Below are 25,424 nucleotides of genomic sequence, written 5' to 3' on the forward strand. Positions count from 1 at the left end.
TCTTTGACGATTTGCTGAACACGCAGCCAAAAACTAATGTGCGTGTAGAAAAGGAGATACACACCGCAGAACCGTATATTCCAGAACCCAATCGAATAGAAGTGGAAGCCGCTATAAAGAAATTAAAGAAACACAAATCTCCGGGTGTAGATGAAATTCCGGCTGAGTTAATTTTATCTGGAGGCGAAAAATTGTGGAACAAGATACACAAACTCATTCTCCTTATCTGGAACAAGGAAGAATTGCCACAAGAATGGAAAGAGTCAATCATTGTTCCAATTCACAAGAAAGGCGACAAAACTGACTGTAATAATTATCGAGGCATTTCTCTTCTGTCAACATCCTATAAGATCCTTTCAAATATTCTGTTAGCAAGATTGACCCCATACGCAGATGAAATTATTGGAGATTATCAGTGCGGATTTAGACGAAATCGATCAACTATCGACCAAATATTTACCATTCGCCAAATACTCGAAAAGAAGTGGGAATACAATACCCCGGTACATCAACTATTTATTGATTTTAGAAAGGCTTACGACTCGGTTAGGAGAGAAACATTATACAACGTTCTTACAGAGCTTGGAATACCGAGAAAGCTAATTAGATTAATTAAGATATGTTTAAGTGAATCCCAAAGTAAAGTCCGGATAGGAAAATTTTTGTCCACGAGCTTCCACGTCGAAAATGGCCTGAAACAAGGAGATGCGTTGTCGCCATTATTATTTAACTTTGTGCTGGAATACGCCATAAGGAAAATCAAAGATAGCAACCAGGGCCTAGAGTTGAACGGCATTCACCAGGTTATGGCATATGCTGATGATGTAAATTTAATAGGGGATGATAGGAGAACAGTAGAAATAAATGCAGAGATATTATTAAACGCTTGCAGGGACATGGGTTTAGAAGTAAATGCAGAGAAAACTAAATACATGGAAGTGCGTCGGGACCGTAATACGGCAAATTGTGGAGGCGTTAAAATATTAAATAATACTTTTGATAAAGTGGATACTTTCAAATATTTAGGATCAATATTAACAGACGAGAATGATATTCACGAAGAAATTAAATGTCGACTAAAAGCAGGGAATTCGTGTTACTATTCGGTTCAAAATCTCTTGTCGTCGCGAATTCTGTCGAGGAATTTGAAGCTTAAAATATATAAAACGATAATCATGCCTGTTGTTCTATATGGTTGCGAAACATGGTCGCTTACTCTGAGGGAAGAACATAGACTGAAAGTATTTGAGAACAGGATCCTGAGAAGAATATTCGGACCCAAGAGGAACGAGAATGGGGAATGGCGGAAGCTTCATAACGAGGAACTACATAGTTTATACGGTTTACCCAACATTGTTAGGGTCGTCAAGTCTAGGAGGCTTAGGTGGGCAGGTCATGTAGCTAGAATGGAAGAAAGTAGAAACGCTTTCAAAGTCTTGACTGGTAGACCCATAGGAAAACGACCATTAGGAAGACCTAGGCGCAGATGGGAGGATAATATTAAGATGGATCTCGCAGAGATAGGAATACAAAGTAGAAACTGGATCCAATTAGCTAAGGATAGAAGTGAGTGGAGAGCTTTTGTGAACGCGGCACTGAACCTCCGGGTTCCATAGGCCATAGAGTTAGTTAGTTAGTTAGTTAATTATGAAGTATGCTTTTCGAGAAAACAAATTAATCCATTTCTTCCTTGGATGTAAACTTACCTGTACGATGACTATAATGAAACAAGCAAAAGCTATTATCCACTTTAGAGATAACATATTTGACATTTTGTTAATTTTATAACTAGAAATAAATTTCATAAACTTTGTTTCATTACTGGAGCTCCCCTTTTTTCCAAATGGGGATCCCTTGGTTTCAAGCTGAAAGTTATGACGACCCATTCCGCATCTGTTTCGATAGATGACCTTATTAGGGTGAGAAATGTTCCAAACAGTGTTTGATTTCCAAGGCCATTGACGGGGTTTCTTCCAGTTTTTCATGGAGCCTTTTGATTTGTTACCAAACAATAATCTCCCTTCTTTCTAGTACTCTTGCACTAATAAATCATACAGAATGTCAAGTTGAAATTTATTAATTCTGAATTGCTCATAAATCATAAACAAACAAAACTCATTTACTAGACAACATAACACTCATATGCCATCAAATGAAATATTTGTCTGAGATTATCAACTATACTTCATCAAATAGTAATTATCTAGTACTCATAATGATGTAATACGCACAACAGAACCTTGACGATTGAAGTTTCGATACGAATAATATTATCTTTGCTACCCTTAAAAGTAGTTGTTAATTTAAGAAGATTTATTGTTCCAGCAACCTTCAAATGAATAAGTACTTTTCAATAAGCTATTCTGTAAATATTAAGATAATTTGATTTCTATTAAAACAATGAAACATATTTTCTTATTGTACCCTAGGAGGATTAATTGACAAGTTTGAATCACTTCTCAAAAAGTCTTGATGAAATTTAATTTTTAATTATTTACTTGAAAGATTTAAATGAAGATTTAGATAATTAGATTATTTTAAGATAAAACCACTAGGCGTATTGGTTTAAGTATTGTAAAATTGCACACTAATCAAATTAACAGCATTGCTTTGTAGAGTTCGTATAAGATATCGAATCAATAATCTAAATCAGTACTATTATGAGGCGTATGTCAAAGAAAGGGTAGATATTTAAAAAAGAAAAAGAAAACAAGAAAATTATAGAGGAAAACATTTATTGTAACTGTTATACAAGTACACAGCTTGGCTACTTTTCCACATAGCCACCATGAACCTCCGGGAACATGGCACGAGCTTCCGTATGCACTCTGTAAAAATTTGCAGCCTAAGAGTGAAGTTAATCCAGAATTGATGTCTTAAATACTTCAGTGTCGTTGAAATGCTTCTATCCAAACCACTTTTTCAGGTGAAGAAAAATAAAGAAACAACTACAGGGAAGGTTGGAGCTATAAGGAGAAAAAGTCAATAGTTCCCATCCAAATATTAGAATTATCTCAACAGTACGAGTAGCTGTGTTTGGGCGGGCGTGGCCATGAATCAAAAGAATTACAAAGCATAGCATTCCTAACCACTGGTTTTGAATGGCACGTTGCAGGTTCACGTTCAGTATTTGGAAATACACATGTACTTTCGTCCTGGTTCCGAGAATTCCACAAAAATCAAACCCTTTTACTCCCAAAACACGGTCAGGATGATTCTGTGAAATGATGGTGTTTGTTTAAATCTCTTTGCTTTAAGAGAACCAGAGCTCCACCATCGCATTGACTGTTGCTTCGACTCCCAGTAGCGTAGGATATCCAAGTTTCATCCACCGTCATTATGTGAGGAAAGAGGTCATACCCATCTTCCCCTACCCCAATGGGCCAAAAAATCACGTATAGCTGTCATTCTTTACCGTTTGCGAGCGCCATTTTTGAAATCCAACTAAAATAGCATACAATTTGTGATAACTCACCTTGTCACCCACAATTTAATGTACTGGTTTCGCAGACACTTCTGGAAACTATTGTATTTGGCGGATTAATTATTATGAACCAGTGCTTAGATCACACTTTTTCGTTAAGGCGTTCCACCAGACCGTCCGTCGGTGTGTAAATAGTACACATATTTCCATGGATGTCAGCTACATTGTCATTTAACGTTTAGAAATCGGTGACAAATCTTACTTCACAGTTGGCGGGACTTTCTAACTCCGTTCGGACGATTCTGTCTCTGTTGCAAGCACAGAATACTAGGACATGTTCTTACATGTGTTTAACTTCATCAGTGTTGCCAACTCCGCATAAAAATATCGGCTCTCTTTCTTGAAATGCAACTCGTGTTTAGTCTCCTCTAGTAGGAGTATTAATTTATGACATTTTCAGAAATGCTACATTTTTACTTTGTTCATGTTGATACACAACGTATCTTTCCACTTAATTTCGCGAAGTTATGTTACTTCAATCCATAACGAAATGCCTTACCTATTTTAACATATCGGAACTAATCGTTTCAATCTTCAAATTATACTGTAAATTGACATTTGGTAACTTTTATAACACAGGAAACAAGGAAAGGAAGCAAAAATCACCAGTTAGGAACAGGGTTTTTCGTTCATAAACGTATATTACCAGCAATTAAACGGGTTGAATTTGTCACTGACAGACTTTCTTTTATTACTCTTAAGGGCCGGTGGTGTGATATTATTGTTTTAAATGTACATGCCCCAACTGAAGATAAGAATGACGATATAAAAGACAGTTTTTACGAAGAAGTGGAACGAATATTTGACCAACTCCCGCGATACCATATGAAGATTCTATTAGGGGATTTCAATGCGAAGGTAGGACGGGAGGATATTTTCAAACCGATTATAGGGAACGAAAGTTTGCATAAGGAAAGTAATGACAACGGTGTTAGACTCGTGAACTTTGCAACATCCAAAAACCTAATCGTGAAGAGTACAAAATTCCCACATCGCGACGTTCATAAATACACTTGGACATCACCAGACGGAAAAACACATAATCAAATTGATCACGTTTTAGTAGATAGAAGAAGACAAACTAGCATAATTGACGTGCGGTCGTTTAGAGGGGCTGATTGTGACACTGATCACTACCTGGTAGTAGCGATAATACGGGAGAGGCTATCGTTGAATAAAGGTAATATTCAATGTCCGAAAACGGAGAGATTTAATTTAAAGAAATTAGAAGAGAGCCAGGTAAGAGAGGAATACCAGATTGAAGTTTCGAATAGATTCGCGGTTTTAGAAGACTCGGAGTGCACTAGTGTTGAGGATACCTGGATTGAAATTAGAGATAGCATTAAAATTTCAGCAAAAGAAAAATTGGGACACGCGGAAATACGTAGGAACAAACCATGGTTCGACCAGGAATGCATAAAACTAGCAGAGAAGAGAAAACAGGCAAAATTACGCTGGCTATAAAATCCGAATGAAATAACTACACAAAATTTCGCAGATATCAGGTGAGAAACTTCCAAAACTTTTAGAACAAAGAAACGCGATTTTATGAAAGCTAAAATTAAGGAACTTGAAGATAATAGTAAAAATAAAAACATCAGGGACATGTATAAGGGAATCAACGAATTTAAGAAAGGCTATCAACCTCGTGCTTATATATTAAAGAAATCTGACGGGACAGTTCTCACTGACACGGATAGCATCTTAAATAGATGGAAAGATTTCTTTGACGATTTGCTTAACACGCAACCGAAAACTAGTGTGCGTGGAGAAAAGGAGATACACACCGCAGAACCGTATATTCCAGAACCCAACCGAATAGAAGTAGAAACTGCTATAAAGAAATTAAAGAAACAAAAATCTCCGGGTGTAGATGAAATTCCGGCTGAGTTAATTTTAGCTGGAGGCGAAAAATTGTGGAACAAGATACACAAACTCATTCTCCTTATCTGGAACAAGGAAGAATTGCCACAAGAGTGGAAAGAATCAATTATTGTTCCAATTCACAAGAAAGGCGACAAAACTGACTGCAATAATTATCGAGGCATCTCTTTCTGTCAACATCCTATAAAATTCTTTCAAATATTCTATTAGCAAGACTGATCCCATACGCAGATGAAATTATTGGAGATTATCAGTGCGGATTTAGACGGAATCGATCAACTATCGACCAAATATTTACCATTCGCCAAATACTCGAAAAAAAGTGGGAATACAATACCCCGGTACATCAACTATTTATTGATTTTAGAAAGGCGTACGACTCGGTTAGGAGAGAAACATTATACAATGTCCTTACAGAACTTGGAATACCGATAAAGCTAATTAGATTAATTAAGATATGTTTAAATGAATCCCAAAGTAAAGTCCGGGTAGGAAATTTTTGTCCACGAGCTTCCACGTCGAAAATGGCCTGAAACAAGGAGATGCGTTGTCGCCATTATTATTTAACTTCGTTCTGGAATACGCTATAAGGAAAATCAAAGATAGCAACCAGGGCCTAGAATTGAACGGTATTCACCAGGTTATGGCATATGCTGATGACGTAAATTTAATAGGTGATGATAGGAGAAGAATAGAAAGAAATGCAGAGATCTTATTAAACGCTTACAGGGACATGGGTTTAGAAGTAAATGCAGATAAAACTAAATACATGGAAGTGCGTCGGGACCGGAATACAGCAAACTATGGATGCGTTAAAATATTAAATAATACTTTTGATAAAGTTGATACTTTCAAATATTTAGGATCAATATTAACAGACGAAAATTATATTCACGAAGAAATTAAATGTCGACTAAAAGCAGGGAATTCGTGTTACTATTCGGTTCAAAATCTCTTCTCGTCGCGAATTCTGTCGAGAAATTTGAAGCTTAAAATATACAAAACGGTAATCATGCCTGTTGTTCTGTATGGCTGCGAAACATGGTCACTTACTCTGAGGGAAGAACATAGACTGAAAGTATTTGAGAACAAGATCCTGAGACGAATGTTCGGACCCAAGAGGAACGGGAATGGGGAATGGCGGAAACTTCATAAGGAAGAACTACATAATTTATATGGTTTACCCAACATTGTTAGGGTCGTGAAGTCTAGGAGGCTTAGATGGGCGGGTCATGTAGCTAGAATGGAAGAAAGTAGAAACGCTTTCAAAGTCTTGACAGGAAGACCAATCGGAAAACGACCATTAGGAAGACCTAGGCGCAGATGGGAGGACAATATTAAGATGGATCTAGCAGAGATTGGAATACAAAGTAGAAACTGGATGCAGTTAGCTAAGGATAGAAGTCAGTGGAGAGCTTTTGTGAACGCGGCATTGAACCTCCGGGTTCCATAGGCCATAGAGTTAGTTAGTTAGTTATTTCACTTTTATAACATTAGTTAACAAGGTTTTGGCTACGTTGCTGAAAATAGGCGGAAGTATGTCAATTTGATTTCCTAATGATGAATATTGAGATGAAAATGTTCTATCACTATTCATTTCAGTTAAAATTAAAATACGTTTCATGGGGAATATATTTTATGAAAATCAGGAATTCTCATGCAATTGTCTGTCTCTGTACTCAGAATTATTGCAAATTTAATTAATTGTACCTTAGTTAACTCTTTCCAATTGGCCCAAAAACTATTCTTCAACTAACTCCTAAATAAGATGCCCACTTCAGCAGAAATTGAAGGAAATTTACGAAATTTCTCCAACATAAATATGTTTCTTTAGTATTTTGGACCTTGTCACTACAAAAAAACAAGTACCCACGGGAAATTTTTGTAAACATCGACTGAAATAGTAAGAATGTTTCTTTATACTCAAGAGAAAGGGAAACCCTTCTCGTTTTTAAATATTACATCCAGGGTGGAAGCATTCCTTTCTGACCCATGTTGTAATATGACAAATCTGAAATGATAAGTGTTTTAAAGCTTTAAATGTTGTAGAGAAACATACCTAATGCAATTACATCCCTTCCCGTTCTTTTCTTTATAATATTATGTTGATTACATTACACAGTGTCACCAAGTCCATCAGCCTCTATGTCAAGAAGCTACTTCGACGAAAGCAATATTATTGTAAGTTCTTATCTCTCTATCATATAAGATGCGATTGCATAGAGTTTATATACAGTATATAAACATTTTCAGGTGATATATAGCTGTTTAAAACTACGTAAAACACAAAATATATTGCATTAACGAATGTTATTGCTTTCTTGTTCTATGAGCCTGACCAACAGGAATTGGTCACAGGGGTATTTTATTGTGAAAACTTTGTATTTTAGGTTTTGATTTTTAGCTCTGACGAATGGTTTCAAGTGCATGAGCATCAAACTTTATTTTTTCCATAAAGCAGGCCGATAGTTCTGTCTACAAAAATTGAAGAGTGATTCAAAAAGAACATAATCTTATATTGAGTACCGGTAAATTAGTGTTCAATGTACTATAAAACCAATTAGAATGGACCTGAATTCCAGTCAGTCCATTTTCGAAACCAGACGAATTGTCTCCAGAAGAACAGGTAAATTAATTATTCAGAACATCCATGTCGTTTTACCTATACTGTAGCCCAAAACCTGACATTTTTTCTTATCAATGTTTCTAGTCTGAACAACTTACTGAGAGATCTGAATTTCACTAAGCATCAAGCAGAAGTGCTTGGATATAAACGGCAGGTACGAAATTCGCTGAGTTCCGGCACTGGAATTTGTTTATTTTAGAAGGTAGTTCGTAAATTAAAATTTAGTAATCTTCAAAATAATTCACACGTTTTATCACTTCCTTAACTGATTTTTAATATTCAACCATGAGAAGCGTACATAATCCACTTTTGCATATTTAACAATATGTCTACATACATACATACACTTATTTACTACGTTTTCATAGCAACAACTCTTTTTCTAGTCATAGCAACAACTCTATATCGCCTCTGATCCCTTTTTATAAGCTGGCACAGATTGCTAATACTATATACAACGTTATCGTTGTAATTTTGGAACGTACATGAGAATTTTTTTACTTCCTGTGTAATGAAAAATATCTATGTGTACTTGTATGAATATAGATAGTTCGATGTAGGTGTTAGGTTTCCAACATCTCAAAAAAGTGAAGATTTTTTTTCTCAACGATAAAGAGCATGTGTTGTTATAAATATTGCTGGCAAATTTGTGGAGATTCGAAAATCATTGTCATGTTACTGAAATTTCATGAATAATTTAGAAAATATGTTATTTTCTTTATTTCTCAGACAGTAGAGCAAGTGAGTGTCACTATTATATTATCAAAGTATGATATTATAAAGACGAACGAATACACCAATACATCACAATGTTAAGTATATTCCTTTATTAAATTCACAAAAAGAACTGCTTGATACTTTCTCTCTATATAAAATTAGTTAGAGCTATAGGCAGCTCGGCCGACAACTCGCGTACCATTTCATCTAGATTTTTCACTGAGAACATAGGAATTATATTCGACAAGCGGAAAGAACAGCTCCATCATTCAGAAAATGAAGCAAAACTATCAAGGTAGGTGGGAGTCTCCGCATGAAGTTTGACTGTTTATATAGTTTTGGGTAGAGAATGTGAAATAAATTATAAGAAAAAAACTATAAAATGCAAAAACATTTGTCACTCCTAACTTTGTATATTTGCTGCACATTTTGGTTTAGTACTACTATATACATTATAAGAACACAAATTCTGAGATCTTTTTTTTATATAATTATAAGTAATTAAATTGTTCCAAAACAAAACTGGTTTAAAATACTAAATAAACATTTCAATTGTGATCAAAGTTGTAATTTAGAACATTTTCATTTTTTATTTAGTGTATTAAAGTGATTTTATGTAACACTCACGGATTTAAGAGGAGAGAGAGAAAGAAAGTGAGTCATATTTTCGTCAAAGACTACATCTTGAAAGTTTTCAGTTTTACGTCCCACGATTATGCCGTTTAGGCTAAAGGAGATGGTGATGATGAGAAATGAATGAAATGGTGGAATGAAGAAAGTGGGAGGAGAGTCCCGATGAAACCCACGCACACGGAGTTTGTCCACCACAAGGTTCACTTGGCGGGAGCTGGGATCGAACGCGGAACCCCTAGCACCAGAGGTGAACGCACTACCACTGAGCCACCGATTTAATCCGTTTCCATGGAGATTTAACACAAAGAAATACATGCAACTAGAAGGCACAAATTAGAAATCCGAAGATTTAACTAAACAAGGAGCAGATATATGGATATTAACAAGTAAATCAATAAAAGCAACCAAATAAGAGGGTCGAGTTTATTTTTTAAAAAATATATGTGTATGCGTTTAAAAACAAATACTACTTTTATTAAAGAGTGAAAGTTCATTACAATGACATAATTGGCTTAACACTGACTGCTATACTAAAAAATATTTTTCTTGAACAAAGTGTCTTATTACGAAAATAGACTAATAACTTATTCCAACAATAAAAATATAAATATTTAAGATTTTCTCAAACTACCTGCAGAGTTTCGTCCAGAGGGGTGGCTCCCCTTGCATTACATAAACCTTTTGAGACTTCCCTTTTCTTTAGATAAATTTTAGACATTCAGTCAAGCAGCTATTGCGTCGAGACTATTTATCGTAGAATCATAGTTCATACCTCACTGTGTTCGTAATGAAGCAATGTTTCGAACTGTACCACCCAAACCTCCCTATTATGTACCAGAAGTGGATAAATCCCGCTCAAATTGAGAAAAAGAGATTTTTGTCAGGAGAAAACACTTTTTCGGGAATTTGTTCACCCACGTTCCAGTTAGCACCACGTGAATGGTGCAGTGTATAACGTTGCTTCATTTCAAATAAAATGAGGTACGAGCCTTGATCCTACAATGAACACTCTTGACGCTAGAGCTTATTGAATAACAATAGATTAGTAATTATTATCCAAAAATGAGAAAGGAAATTTAGTAAATTAACTCTAGCACCAAGACTATTTATTCTAGGATTATACTTTGTACCTAATTTTGTTTGTAATTAAGCAGCGTTTCCAATCGTACCACTTGCATGTGCCTATCGTGTACCTGAGAGGAGGAATTCTCGCCCAAAATGTATAAAGAAGTAGTGGAAAATTCAAATTTTCAAAAATTCCCTTTTTGGAAAATTTATCTCCTCGAGTAAATGACAGGTGGTACCGTTGGAAACACAGAATCATTATGAACAAAATGAGGTACCAATCATGATCCTAGGGCAAATAGGGATGACACTGTAGCTACTTTACTCAACACATTGAAATGAAATGAAATCTTTGAGTTTTACGTCCCACGGTTATGCCGGTTAGGCTAAAGGAGACGGTGATGATGAGTGATGAATGAAATGGTGGAATGAAGAAAGTGGGAGGAAACGGGAGAACCCCGAGAAAACCCACGCACACGGTGTCAACACATTGACTACAAATGTGTATGTAATAGGGGGGAAATTAAGAATGTTTTTGAAAAATCTTCATGGTTAGTATCTCACTTTATTCCGAATGATGCTAGGTTTTAAATGGTACCACTCACATGTTCTTATCATGTACCTGAGAGGAGGAATTCCCTGAAAAGGAAAAAATCTCCTGAAAATCCCTTTCCCACTTTGGACGGAATATTCCCGCTCCTGGTACATATTAGGAAAATTTGAGTGGTACAGTGGGAAACATTTCTTCATTACGAACACAGCGAGATACGAACCATGATCCTAGGATTAATAGCGATGTGTCAGGATTTTTTAAAAAAAGAAAGCTCCAAAATTTACTCTTTTCTTTTTTGCTTCGTCCATGTTTGTGACGTCACTGTCCCCGGGCATCGCATGCGTCACTACAAAATGCCCATGAAATATATTCTTTGATACTTCCCCGCTTGAATGAATGCAAAAATCCTGGTGTGAAAAGCTTTACTCGAGATTTATAAAGCAAATTTCGAAGGTCGACGCCATGCAGCGTTGCCAAACTCAGAACTCGGAATTATTCCAAAACCTGATCGAAATTATGCTAGATTCGGTCAAATTATGCTAGATCCTCATAATTACTAATTCAGAAGATTTTAAAGAAAAGAAAACAGAGGTTGAGATACGATAACATAACTTAAAGTACGCAAAGCGCAAGAGTGTGAAGATAGAACTAAATACTTCACGCACCAAATTTTTAACTCAACCTTCTAGTGCAGTTGTTGTTACCAGACTCGCAGCTTGGAATTATTCTGAATAATCTTTCATTTTAAGAGCAGTAAAGCTTGTCTTCTAAGGAGAATAAAGGAAGAAAGGAAGATAAATGTATGCAAAGTGTTTGTTTACTTATTTTGAAAGAAAATTACCTCGTGGTCAAATGACTAGAAAACCCTGGGTGGAGCTACCAAAAAAAAAAAAAAAAATGCATCGTTGGGGTGGACTGGGTCAAACACATGGCGAAAGCCCTTTGAGTCACCTGCATTTGTGTGCTATATGTTTCACCTTAACGTCATGAAGCCAGGGTGTCCATTTTCAGAAACACTAAATTATTTTTACTCCCACGCCCCTTCTCTAAAGGTATGGGTAAAGGGATGACCTCCCGGCGTTTACTGACTGTATGAATCAATGGGAGAGAATATATTTCTGCTGTTCTTTTTCTTCCCACGACCTACTTCTTTCTCATCTCCAGGTTTTGCAGCTTTTTGATAAACTTGCTTAAATTATGCTAAATTTCAGCAGGATGCTAAAAGCATGATGCTAGATGATAAAGACATGCAAATTAAGATCTGGCCCCGCTGACGCCATGGTACACATGTGTACCAAAGGTCCCCAAAGGGATAAATGTTTACCCTCGCACTACTAATGGGGGAGGGGGACTTTGTTTTCTTTTTCTTTTGTAATTACTATTCTAATGCTTTCTTTAAAATTGTAAAAAAGTATGTTATTGATCAGCATGTTTAGCTAAAGCGTATACCTCACGGTGTGGTGGTGCAAATTGAGCGTTAGTGTATCTCATAAATTTGTTATTTTAAGTTGGTGAACTCAAAGTTGGTGAGAGTTTCTAATTTGTTTGTTTTGCGGGATATATTTAATCCTAACAGGCTGGTACAAAATCACCTCCCCTCTGGTAGTATGCGTTACAAAAATACCTAGGTAGTGCGAGGGTTAAAGCATGCTAGCGGATATCGCCTGCACAAGACGCGGCTCGCAAACTAAAAATATGAGTGAATCATGCTCTTACTTCCTCGCCTAAAACTAGCATGTGTTATACTCTACTTATTGGCAGTTAGTGTGTTAACGAACTGTGCTCGAAGTTATTGAAATGCACAAGATATACTTTGTTAACTCGTTTCTTATTATTTTACCTCATGCATAAATATATAATAGCAATTAAGGTGAGAAATATTGTTATGTAATTTGTATGATTTATGCAATTTGTATGATAATTAACTGTATCAGAATGAGAGCCGTAACAATTGGCAGTTAAAAGAACTGGAATCGGCCCTACAAGAAGGTGCTCCGCACCCAATGTTTGAAGAATATTTAACTTACTCTGTTCTCCATTAAGTCTATATAAGATTTGTATTACAAAACGTATGTGCTCCATGGGTTTTGACTACTTAACGTTATATATGTGTTATTATAACTACCTAGAATGCCACGTAGAACATCTTGTACAGATACCAATAAACAATGTTATTTTGAGAAGTTTCGTCGGATATTACTGCCATAAGATTGCAAACAACTTATGTTGACCTGCAGTTCCCTCGTTTAAAAAGAAAAAAAAATCTTTTCATACACTGTCAACAATCTGTAAGATCTTAATGAAAACGTACTAGGTATCTAATTAATAAACATTTCTTTCAAAAAGTGGTAGAGCCTCACATCTGGTGTTTGGGGTCCCTAGTTCGAACCCAGCTCTCTATATATGGGCTTCGTCCGTTTTCTTTATTCCACCATTATCATCGTCTCCCGTTGCTTGGAGAAAACTCGTTGGAACAGTAATACTGTTTTTAAAATAAAGGGATGTTAATGTTGAATTTTGAATGCACAATTATCAAGAAAAATACGTGTATTCAACAATGTACAAAAGCAGTTGTTTCCGTTGGAGTGGTACTGCATTAAATATGAACATTATCAGATAATGGGAAGTGGATTGCAAGTGTAATCCAATGTTGCCAGATCTACTGATTTTGCAGGAGATCTCCTGCTTTTTCTCCGTTCTACTAATCAACTGCGAAAGAAAATGAAAAGTGAACAATCTCCTGCTTTTTCCTTACTTCGAGAAGTTGAAGAAATATATTATTATTAATATTGAATTTTCAATGTTTCCTCACATACAGTGGGTGTAAAAAGTATTCATACAGCCAATATTTTTGTAAAAAATGAGATTTTGTCCCGCTTCCATAATATGTAAATCCAACTCACTGGGCGATTAGAAAAAGGTTTTCCGGAAAGGAAGTGCTGGGGGAAGTAACAACAACAGATGCTATTTTGACCTTGGTTTACAGAGACAAAATATGGAAAAGTCTGAAAATTTATGTGCAAAAAGTATTCATACAGTACCACAACTCTCACAGGAATACCTCACTCTCTGTGTACAGAAACGAACGACAGGCCTGTAAAGGCACTCTAGTTTGTTCTACGTTCCGTTGGAGTGCATTCAAGTTCACAACATTATCGCGGAGTTTGGAAGTGCGGCAGTATGGGGCGTAAAGGTCGTGAAACTACAGCAGAGGAACGAAGAATTATAATTCGTCTGCATAACCAGTGTAAGTCACTTTCTGAAATCGCAAGCATTGTTCGTAGACCTAGAGGGACTATTCAAAGTATTATTGATAGAGTGGGACAGAGAAAAACGTTGAAAAATGCACATAGAACAGGTCGTCCAGTGAAGCTAAATACGCGTTGTCAGTCATTGATAGTTCGAAAAATAAGGAAGCATCCGCGTCTGAGTGTGCCAGAGTTTGCAAGTGGGCTTTATAATGAACTTGAAGTGCATGTCTCACATTCTACGATTCGCAATTACTTGAGAAAGCATGGCTTTCATGGTCGGGTAGCCCGAAGAAAATATTTTGTGAGTGAAGTCAATAGGAAGAAAAGGTTAACATTTGCCAAAGCACACCGAAATACACCACAGGAATTCTGGAACCGTGTGATATTTACGGATGAAAGCAAATTCAACATTTTTTTATCCGATGGGCGAACCATGGTGTGGAGACAAAAGAATACAGAGTTTCGAAAACAAACCTGAAACCTACAGTGAAACATGGTGGTGGTTCTATCATGGTTTGGGGGTGTATGAGTGCATCTGGTGTAGGGTCCTTGCACTTTATAGATGGTACGATGAATCATTATCAGTACATTGATATTTTAAAATCGAATCTCCATTCATCTGCTGAACAAATGGGCATTGGACAAAACTTCATATTCATGCAGGATAATGATCCAAAGCATTCCGCTTTAAAGACACGCCTTTGGATCTTGTACAATACGCCAAAATACATGCCAACACCTCCCCAATTCCACGACATTAATCCGATTGAGCACCTTTGGGACTACCTTGACAAACAGATTAGAAAACGACCGATTTCGAATAAACAAGACTTGCAAAATGCTCTGCAAGAGGCAAATAATTCCCTCATCAAAGACCAAGGCTTTGGTAACGTCAATGCCAAAGCGCATTGAAGCTATTATAGCAGCGAAAGGATATCCTACGAAGTACTAAAGTGGCTTAATGTGACGAAAACAAAGGCACTAAGTTAAGTGTATGAATACTTTTTGTTGATTGATTTTTCTTTCTTTTCACAACCTTTTTGAATTTCCTGCACGAACAGTAGCTTCTTTCTTTGCTACAATCCTAATTTGTTTCATATCAGTGTATTTTTGTGTTATGTTTCCTACATTTGAAGAAATAAGGTAGAAATTTTCAGTTCAAGTGGTGTTTGTTCACCGCGGTAAGTTACATGTTTCCATTTTCCGAGGTGTATGAATACTTTTTACATTCACTGTAAAAAGATGAAAATTTCTCTGTTATAATACACAAAGCTCTGTAGAGCATATAGATATAGAGCTCTACTGTATATAATATGAATCCAAAGAATACAACTGTACGTCATCTTCTATATTTCTATGCATTATGATTAGCGTTTTTTTTTTTTTTTTTTTTACTTTCTATTTACAAGTAAGTGCTGTTTAGATTGGGACTTGGGTTGGAAGAGTGGCTTAGATCATTTCTCCACGATCGTCAGCAAGAAATCGTCCTACGCCACGATCACGTGTGACTGTACCATATAGCTACGTTATTGCTACGTGCATGAAGACATTTTCCCACTCCACTTTGCTCTTTCACTACGTTTTACTTCACACACGTGTGTATCAAATAACATTAATATAAATCGGGACTTTTCCCTTTCATTTGCTCAACGTAGTTAATCGGAAATGAATTCTGGACTGCTTGTTTTGACTACTGCGCCCTTATTAATTGCAAATTTTATTGTCCCCCCCCCCCGGATTTACATTCAAGCGCCACCACTGCATGTCTCTACTGCTTTCTTCTGTTTTTTATCTTTGAATCTCCTGCTTTTCCAATTGACTGGTCTGGCAACACTGGTGTAATCTATTAAATAGCAAGTGTAATAGATTAATTTGAAATTAACTGTAAAAATATTTTTAAAAATTCCAGTATTCGTAAATACAATTACAAAAAACAACAGTCATTTAGTAAAAGAAAAGACTAATCACAATTTAAGGATAAATACATCTGGAGTGCAGTGTCTGTGTTTATGAAGAAGATGCCTCGCACGAGATCGAAATGAAATCCTGTTGATAGAATATAATCATGATCGATATTAGTAGAAGTAGTAGTCATGTCTTACAATATCACTTAAAACGTCCATCTTTACATAGTTTTTCAATAAGGTAAAAGTTTCGTTTTTCTTATTTACTTTTTTCTACATATTTAATTTCTTCCGTTGTATTTTGAATGAACCCTGTTCTCCTACCAACTACCATTTCTTATGGAAGTCTGATAACGAATACATTTATATATTTATGCCGATTTAAAAAAAATGGAAAGTAGTTAGTTTTGTATATTTACTGAGTACAAAAAATAACCACTTTTATAATATGAGCCACTTAGTTGAAATGCTATAACAAAATTTACATCGTGTTATGGATTGAATCTGGAGCTCAGATTTTCTTTAACATTTACTGCACAAAGAGTAAATCTAAAAGAGTTCATATACAGGTATATTAGCCTACCAGCTTATGATTTAATATTGTATTTATATGATGGAAGGATGAGTCTTATATTAGCCAGTAGTTTGGAAAGAGAAATGCTTAACACTTCAATATTTGGAATCACTCAAGGGAAATATCCTAACAAAATACTGTATAAAGAGTAGAGAAAACAATTTCGAACAGAATGGTTTTGTTAAGTAACTTCGAAAAAGAGTAAAGACATTTTCGCATTTTAACTACAATATATTATCTAATATAAAAATGTCTTTTCTCTGTCTTTTTAAAATTTAGCTAAGTTGCAAAGCTTGGCTTCCTAGTTCCCAAATCTGGAACTATTGGTCATTAGCGGAAAAAATAGTTAAGGAAAACAAATCTACTCTTTAATTTGTGACATCAGTCTATGCTATTATACACGATGAACCATATTGTATCTAGAAGTTTCAGAAGACAATTAAAGCACGGTGACAACTTGTAACAACTTTGTTATTTAAGATGCAGTCAAATGAAAAGGTCCATTTCCATGTATTGACTTTATTACTGGATAGTGCCATTGCTGTTGAGGCACTCCTTGAATTGAGTATAGAACCACTCTGTGACAGCATGGTGCACTTCTTCATCCGATCCGTAGTAGTGCCACCGGAGGTGTTACTTGAGTGGCCCAAAAACGTGGAAATCACAGATACTTAAGTCAGGACTATATACGCAGTGGCCTAACACTTCCTACTTCCAAGACGCGAAAAGATCCTGTGTTTGTTTGGCAATATGAGACAAGGCATTGTCTGCAATAAAATGATGCCCGTTGTGAGGTTACTCCGGCGTTTATTTTTGATTGCTAGCCGCAGCTGACGAAGAATATCGCAGTATTTGCTGGCGTTTATTGTTTCTTCTTTCGGGAGGAACTCCAACAGCAGAGGCCGCTGCTCGTCGAAGAACACAGTCACCATGACCTTAACAGCTAATGTGGAACGGATTGTCTTTGGTTTATTCGACCCTGCATGCTTCCTCTGCGTACTCTCACGTTTGGATTCCGGTTGAAAAGGTGGGCATATGCATTTATCTCCGGCATTGATCTTTCCAAGGAAATCACGCTCTCATTCTGATTTCACGTCAAATGGTTCAGTGATATTCCAAGTCTGTTGTGTCGCTGTTCCTCGGAAGAACACTTAGAAACCCGTTGAGCACAAACCGTCCAGTAACCAAGTCTATTGCGCAGAATGTCATACACACTACCATGGGACACCTGTACTTGAACACTAATCAGTGGCTAATCTAGAAGGTAAAACTGGAGCCAGAACCAGACTAAGATAGGTGAATCATAAGACTTTCAAAAATATATAAACAATACCTTAAATTATTTTTGTTACTGAAAAACTGGGGGGCACAGGCCTCCCCGGCCCCAGGTCAAATCCGCCACTGGCACTAATGCATTCAAGGAGACCCGTCTATCAGCTTGAATGCAATTGTTAATACCAGCAACTGTCTCATCTGGAATACGATTCGTCAACTGCCTGGGTCGCGCGTCATCAGTCAGTGTCTCCCTGCCACCACGAAAACGCCGACACCATTTTCATACTGTTTTGTCTGAAACACACTTCGCATCATTCACACCCTACATTATCCTGTGTATGTCCGCTGGCTGGATACCTTCCGCACAAAGAAAGCGTGTAACACCCCGATGTTCTTCTTTGGTAACGTTGGTCACTGGCACTTCCATTGGTGAGTCAACGGGAGAGAAAGGAACATTGATAAATAACCAACCTCTACTAACGTGTCACACTACACCCGTGCGCAACAAATGTGACATTTATTATGGTCTACATATATGTGGATATAAACAGTAAACAGGGCTAACATCTCCCTCAACACGTCCGGATATTTGCAATGGGACCTTTTTATTATCTGAATCTTATACAATGAAGTCAAAGCTTACACATTCTCTTTAATACAATGCACATAACACATCGAACAAAATTCAACGTGTTTGAAAAATAATGTTCTATGCACGTTGTAGACAGTGAGGGAAGGCGTCGATGGGACGTTCCACCATTTGACGTCGAATTTTTGTCTTAAATGAAGAAACAATAGGAAACTTTCACTCCTTAAAATAATAAAATCATGAGATCTTAAACCTAGGGAGCAGGATTGGCAAGTCAAATCACTGAAACAGGAGATCAAGGGACTGGGAAACAATTATCAGAATAGAGTCATACATATCCATGTAGTGGGTGCCGTTGTGTTGCTTTGTTGGAATGAAACGATATTCGCCAGTTGTCATACCTGAAGCTCTGGCATGAGGAATTTCGTTATCTTTTGCGGTATTTTGTAAAGGGGATTTATACCCATCGTTGCCAGAATTGGAGATTTAAAGATACAAATTCGACGTGAAGCACGCGCGATTCGTGGGATATCGTACTACGCTACAGACATTTTGTCTTTTGCCTTTAATACTATCTCTATTGATGCAAAGGATATTGTTTCCAAGACATGCTGAAGTTTGTATATCTTATTCTGTGTACTGTATGAAATTTATATTTATAAAGTTTCATTTCATGACATAATGAAGCTAAATATATTTTCTTCTGCCTTTAATTGCCTTGTGATATAGGCAGATATATAGGGGAAGTGCGCACAGTACCGGACACCTAAGGTTTTTTCGAATCCACGAGGTAAGTAAGAGATACATCAAAAAAATAATGCAATCATATTAAAGTTGGACATGTATTATAAGAGCTGACATAAAATAAACTATAACAATGGAGAGCATATATTTTTAAAATGAAAATGAAAACCAGGTTCAAATTCATACACACAGAAAAACGTTACCCAGTACCGGACACAACATAAAATATATTTGTTTCCTTTTATTTGCCATGAATAGAACGATATATGAACGTAAAAAAAACGTCTGAAGACACTTCTGTAAATATTTAAGTAAATAAAACACATCTCGTGTTATCGTTGCAGAAACAATAATAATACAAGCAAAGAAATATCAAGCCAATATCCCAGTACTGAACAAGGAGTGTGAAAATGTGAATATTAGTCCTACCTTAACATAAACAAGCACTAAAAAAAATTGCACCGATCACATATGTAATAGTCAAGATTCTCTTGACTTGTGCATGCAACATGAGCCCATTTGTGACACAAAATACACTGCACCCACTCTTCGTCCACTGTCTCAGAACAAATGATGCATTCAGTAATGATGGCATTTGATCCACTGCTGCACTTATCTGTGCCACCGGTATCAAAATTCAGTTTTTTCTTACTTTTCTTTGCACCTGTCTGTTCGCTTTCATTAGCTACTTTTTCGTTTAGTTGCCTCCGTTTATTTGAAACTGCATGCTCTTCAGTTTCGTTTCTTCTATCACTTGTGCTTTGTTTCCTGTTACGTTTCTCTTCTAATATTTTCCTGTATGGCGTTGATGTTAGAATTTGGCTGGTTTCACTTCTGTTCCTTCTCATTGTTAACTTGCTATTTGTTTCGCTTGTGACTGAGTAGATCTCTTGAGCTATTGTCTGAAATTGTCTTGAAGTTGACGGCATACTAGGATCGAATGAAGAACTGTGTTTCACACCCTGTGAAGTAGGAAAAGTTGTTTCTGAAGATGTTTCTGGAATAGGAGAAGGTGACTTTCGGAGATTGGCATTTGAATCGACAGAGAAATGTGCTGATGGAAGGAAATCCAAGTCAGTAAATACATTCCTATTCAAAGGATAAAGTCCGGTGCAGCTAAAAGCTGACTTTGCTAAATCCATTCTGCAAATGGCAGTAAACGCTGTGTTTACTAAACCAGCCACGTCTTTCACTGAAATTTTCAAGGGAACATATTTTCTCATCCATACAGAACAAGCCTCGTGGTAGGCTGCTTTAAACGGTTTCATTACAGCTCGGTCTAAAGGTTGTAATCTGTGCGTTGTGTGAGGGGGTAGACTAATCATATGAATGTTGTTCTCTTTAGCATACAAAACAACCAAAAGGTCTTTGTGTGAAGTGTGTCCGTCAACAATTAGTAGGGCAGGGTCTTTCTTTGTTGGCTTCACGCGAGCAACAAACATTTCAAGATATTTCCGGAAACCCACAGCTGTCATCCATCCACTTTCTTCAGCAATGAAAACACTATTCGCTGGCGCATCTTTCTTCAGTTCCTCAGATATCCTTTTCCGCGGAAAGACAAACAACGGGGGAAGAAACTGATCACCAGTTGCATTAATCGTGAGTAATACTGTGATGTTTCTGCCTCTTTCTCCTGAAGTAATTTTTCCGACCTGTTTCTTTCCTTTCTGCGACAGAACTTTAGTTGCATTATCGTGAACCACCGACACTCCAGTCTCATCACAGTTAAATATGTTAGAAGGTTTAAAGTTGTACTTTGCAAGTAACTCTTCATATTTGTCAAAAAATAAATCAACGTGCTTTTTACTAAACCCCACAGCTCTCTGCATGCTCGTCGACTGAGGAATACGCAACGATAGTTCAGGATGACGTTTCATGAAACTGTAGTAGAACTTCTGTCCAGCACATGTTTTGTCTTTATTAAACTGATGATTAATTTTGAGTTGCTCTGCTAAATCGAAAACAAATTTCAAAAACTCCTTTTTGTTTATTGGCAGCAATTGGTTGTCCAAGTCCTTTAGATGATTAACAAGCTGCGTCTCCATTTTTTCTGAAAATGTTGTATCAAAACGGCCCATTTGAGGAGTCATTTCTATTGTGTTTCCAATTTTCAAGTCTTTCACTCTATCCCCTAAAGTGCTCTTAGGTACCAGAAAGTTACGTGCTGCTACCCTCAGACTCATTTGCCCTTCCATGACTGCTTGCGTTGCCTTCTTCATATCCTCTTCCACCCACTTCCCCTTTTTCTTGTTTGCCATCTTGCCTGAAAAAAAAAAAAACGAGAAACGCTACTATTATAAAATTCCCGTAAGGACGACATTGTGTCCTTGTCCGATACTGGGAACATACATACTGTCCGGTACTGGGAAATTAACATGTCAGCATATAATGTCGTATCACGTAGTAACACTTTCCGTAATTCAATATTTATTATCATACTCGGGTACATTATACAATAAGAGAAGTCATATATGTAACAAAATGTACACGTACTTATCCGTACAGTCGACACAGTAGATAAAACTTAATAGACAGCACCAACGTACGCAGCAATTCAGCTACACACGCCAATATCTCGCTCCACACTGACCTGATACAAGTCACAACTTGCTCACCTACACCTTGAACTTACACAATGGTGATGATAACCAGCACACGTCTGCCATCTATCGGATAGGGACTCTACTACTACTGTCCGGTACTGGGTAACGTCCGGTACTGTGCGCACTTCCCCTATTACATACCACACTATTAGTACGCAGTGCGGCAATTAATAAAAGAGACTGAGTCTGTAAAATGTAAATGGATAAATTCAAAGTAGTTTTGTCAAGACAGCTCCTTCGTCAACACAGCTTTGCGTGATCCAGTCATCATGGAATGATTTCTAAGAATCCTGGGCTGTAATGATATTAAGGTCCTTGTCATTGCTTTCTGGGAGGTGGAGATAAACATTATCAAAAAGTGTACTGTTATTACACTGTACTATGTAAAAGAGTCTCCTTGTTCTTCCTCACGAAATCTAATATCACTGAAACTTGCATTTCAGCCACTCAAAAATATATTCCTAATTTTATCAGTCATTTCAGTTATTCTGATAGACCTGTATAGACCTCCACAGACTTCCTTTGTAAACCTCTTAACGGTATTCAAAAGCATGACAAGGGAAATGTAATTAAGTATGCCCATAAGTCTTTTTCAAAATCTCAAATGTTTCCATTGGAGTTCTTCCTAAGTGGTAACTAGTGATGAGCGCAAGAGTCTTGGTCTTGCAGTGTTTGCAAGAGTCTTGCATGCAAGGCCAAGACCAGGAATCCCGATGCAAGACCAAGACCAAAACCAAGGTGTGCAAGACCAAGACCAAGACCATACCTGCAAGACCAAGACCAAGACCAAGACTCTTGCGCAAGAGTCTTGCAGGAATATCAGTACTATTTGAATGTTTTTAAAGAATGCCACTTTCACTTGCCTCTTTCACTTGAATTTCGTGGCTTCAGTAAGAATGCCACTGGAGTGAATGTGTTCCCATCGTTTATGCAATGCGTGTGAATAAAGCTGCCCCTGTAGCATATTAGCTACATTATTTAGTTTTCTGAATCGGTTGTTCGTGTTTTCTGTAGTTATTACTCGATTTCAAGCCACATAGGTGTCATTCTAATCAAAGCTTCTGGCACACAAAGAATTACGACGCATTCCTGCGTTTTTCAACAATGAGGATTACTTGCCGGGAAATCAGACACTATGCTTCAGCTGTGTTATCTGGAGTAAACATAAACCTTCGACCTTCCCGGAGTAAAGTAAAGTTTGTCGGCTCGTCCTTGGATAAATATAGGAACACAAGGATGTGTTCTCACCCTTCAATTGCTTTGCCTTAGGCAGTCTACAGACGAAACAAAAAATTCAAATTCCACTTTCTAAACTGGAAGTCTAGTCCTATACAGTGGTCGTCTCAAAAGGCCTTCGTCGTAGCAAGTGATGTCACATAAAACACTGACAAACAGGCCACAGGCGCAGTATGCTGGGTAGAGTTAGCCAGCTCAACACCAGAGATTAAAAAAAAAAAAAAAAAAAAAAAACGAAATTTTACAGAAATGATTTTAAACGATACTCGTTGACTGCTAAGAAGAGACAGAGAGAGAGAGAGAGACAGAGAGACAGACAGACAGACAGACAGACGTAGAACTTAGATCAAATTAAGACCATTATTGTCGAGAGGATAATAGTAATAAGAAACATACATATCATTTTTTTTAAAAAAAATATATATTTCTGACAAAGAAGTTTAAACAGAATAGTAGGTTAATAACATTTAAGCTATAGATCTTTCTAAAATCTTTGTATCATGTTTAAGCGCTTAGAGAAAAATGTTCATTTAAAAGCACAGCATATCTGATTAGGAAGAAATTATACTTCATAGAGGAATATTTAAATTCAGCTGATCTTTTAAACACTTTATGAATCAAGCAAAGGAAAACAAGTGGCATAAAAGATGACTTAGAAATGTAATATTTGGAGAAGTGCAAATGTAATGTTGACCACGATACAGAAATTTTTCGTGTCGTCTCAGAAACGAGGCGAGAGATGTATGCTCAAATAAAGAGTGAGACGAGAAGTGTATGTTCAATTTAGAGACAAGGCGACAAACAAATCTCTCTCATTTTCTAGACGAGATAATTTGTGAGTCTTCTTGGTTACACTGGCTCATCCAAGTCATAGATTTTAGTATTTTAGTATTACATGATTCATAGTAAAAATTCACAAATTACATAACCACACACAAAAAAATGAAAATTTACCTTACCGTTAAGCGAATCAGCTATTACTTCACATACCACATAATTCCTTTTTAAACTATATTTCAGGTAGTTCACTTTTTCTCTTTCTTCGATTAGTTCAAACTTATTTCTTTCCCCTTAATGTTCCCTGGAAATACTGAGAATGTACTGGTGTCTGCCTCAGTCTTTCTAAATTGGACACCTTTGTGAGAGTGTCAGATCTCGAATGAATGCTAAGCGTTTCATTTATAAGGATTTCGGCGTACCTAGTCACGTTGTATCGCATTAACTTAAATAAGAATCACAAGGGAATAATATATAAATTTAATTTATAGTGTTCTATGTAGTAAATTTAATATATAGTGTTTATATAAATAACATTCATATATCCTATGTACACAAAAATGCTTAAACTGAATGAAATACTGTTACTAACAAGTACATTTTGTGCTATGTTTAAAACCGCTTTCTGACCCTCCGGTACAAAGTTTGTAAATAACGTACCATGAAATGCAATGAATTCACAATAGATATGCCGAACAGAAATCCCAGAGTTCCTCCCACATCAGAAAGAAGCTGGGAGCCATCGTACGTTAGGGTTTCCTCAATATGTTGCACCAGTTCCGCTTTCACACGAATCTCAACTAAACTATATTTTTCTATGTAACTTTCCATTATCACGTCCTTATAGAGACTGGATATGTAGTATTTTGTCATCTTACAAGGCCGGACACAGGAGCAATTTTTTTCATAATCTGATATTAAGTTAGTGTAAACTGATATAAAACGCTTAACAGTGTAATTTCTACAAGGTGGCACTCCATGAATCTTAAACCATGGTGCATTACATCCAACCTCTTTTGCCAAAATCTTTCTGATACAGTTCTTAATACACTGAAAAACAAGAAGTAAACTATATAAAACATTAAATAATGTACATGACTATAGTTTCTAATTATTTCTCAGAAATTATCATTCTGTTTATTTAACTAAGGTTAAATAATTCAGTCTGAATGAGGATTCTGCAAGTACTTTAAAATATAGAACTTACGTAATTGTCGTACATGTAAACAAAGCATTTTCGTACATGTGTCTGCAAGATGAGTGTCGAGAAACCTGACCCCGGATCACAAGAGTACAAGAATGGGAATCAGCCTCGATCACTTGATGCGCTACGCGCTCCAGAGAAATGAGTTCCTGTCCAGAATCATCATAGGTGATGAGACATAGGTGCACCGCTTTACCCCAGGAACCATGGCTGCTTCAATGACGTAGAAGCATCCCAGCTCACCAGCGAGGAAAATTTCAAAAGTGTCACCCTCCGCAGAAAAGGTTATGGCCACAGGGTTCTGG

At 36.7% G+C, this 25,424-nt stretch overlaps 1 protein-coding gene across 2 annotated transcripts in view; it reads right to left on the reverse strand.

The window, feature by feature from the left end:
- Positions 1-24,363: 24,363 nt before the first annotated feature.
- LOC145668077 (degenerin mec-4-like) overlaps positions 24,364-25,424 on the reverse strand; it is a 95,621-nt gene continuing 94,560 nt past the window's right edge. For both annotated transcript variants that reach the window (XM_081735585.1, XM_081735584.1), the window contains one exon: positions 24,364-24,965. In XM_081735585.1, the coding sequence (XP_081591711.1) occupies positions 24,528-24,965 (438 nt within the window). In that variant the 3' untranslated portion in view covers positions 24,364-24,527. The remainder of the gene's footprint in view (positions 24,966-25,424) is intronic.

The sequence above is a fragment of the Thermobia domestica genome, chromosome 13 (genome assembly GCF_964235325.1).
Source record: "Thermobia domestica chromosome 13, izTheDome1.hap1.1, whole genome shotgun sequence".
Classification (NCBI taxonomy): domain Eukaryota; kingdom Metazoa; phylum Arthropoda; class Insecta; order Zygentoma; family Lepismatidae; genus Thermobia; species Thermobia domestica.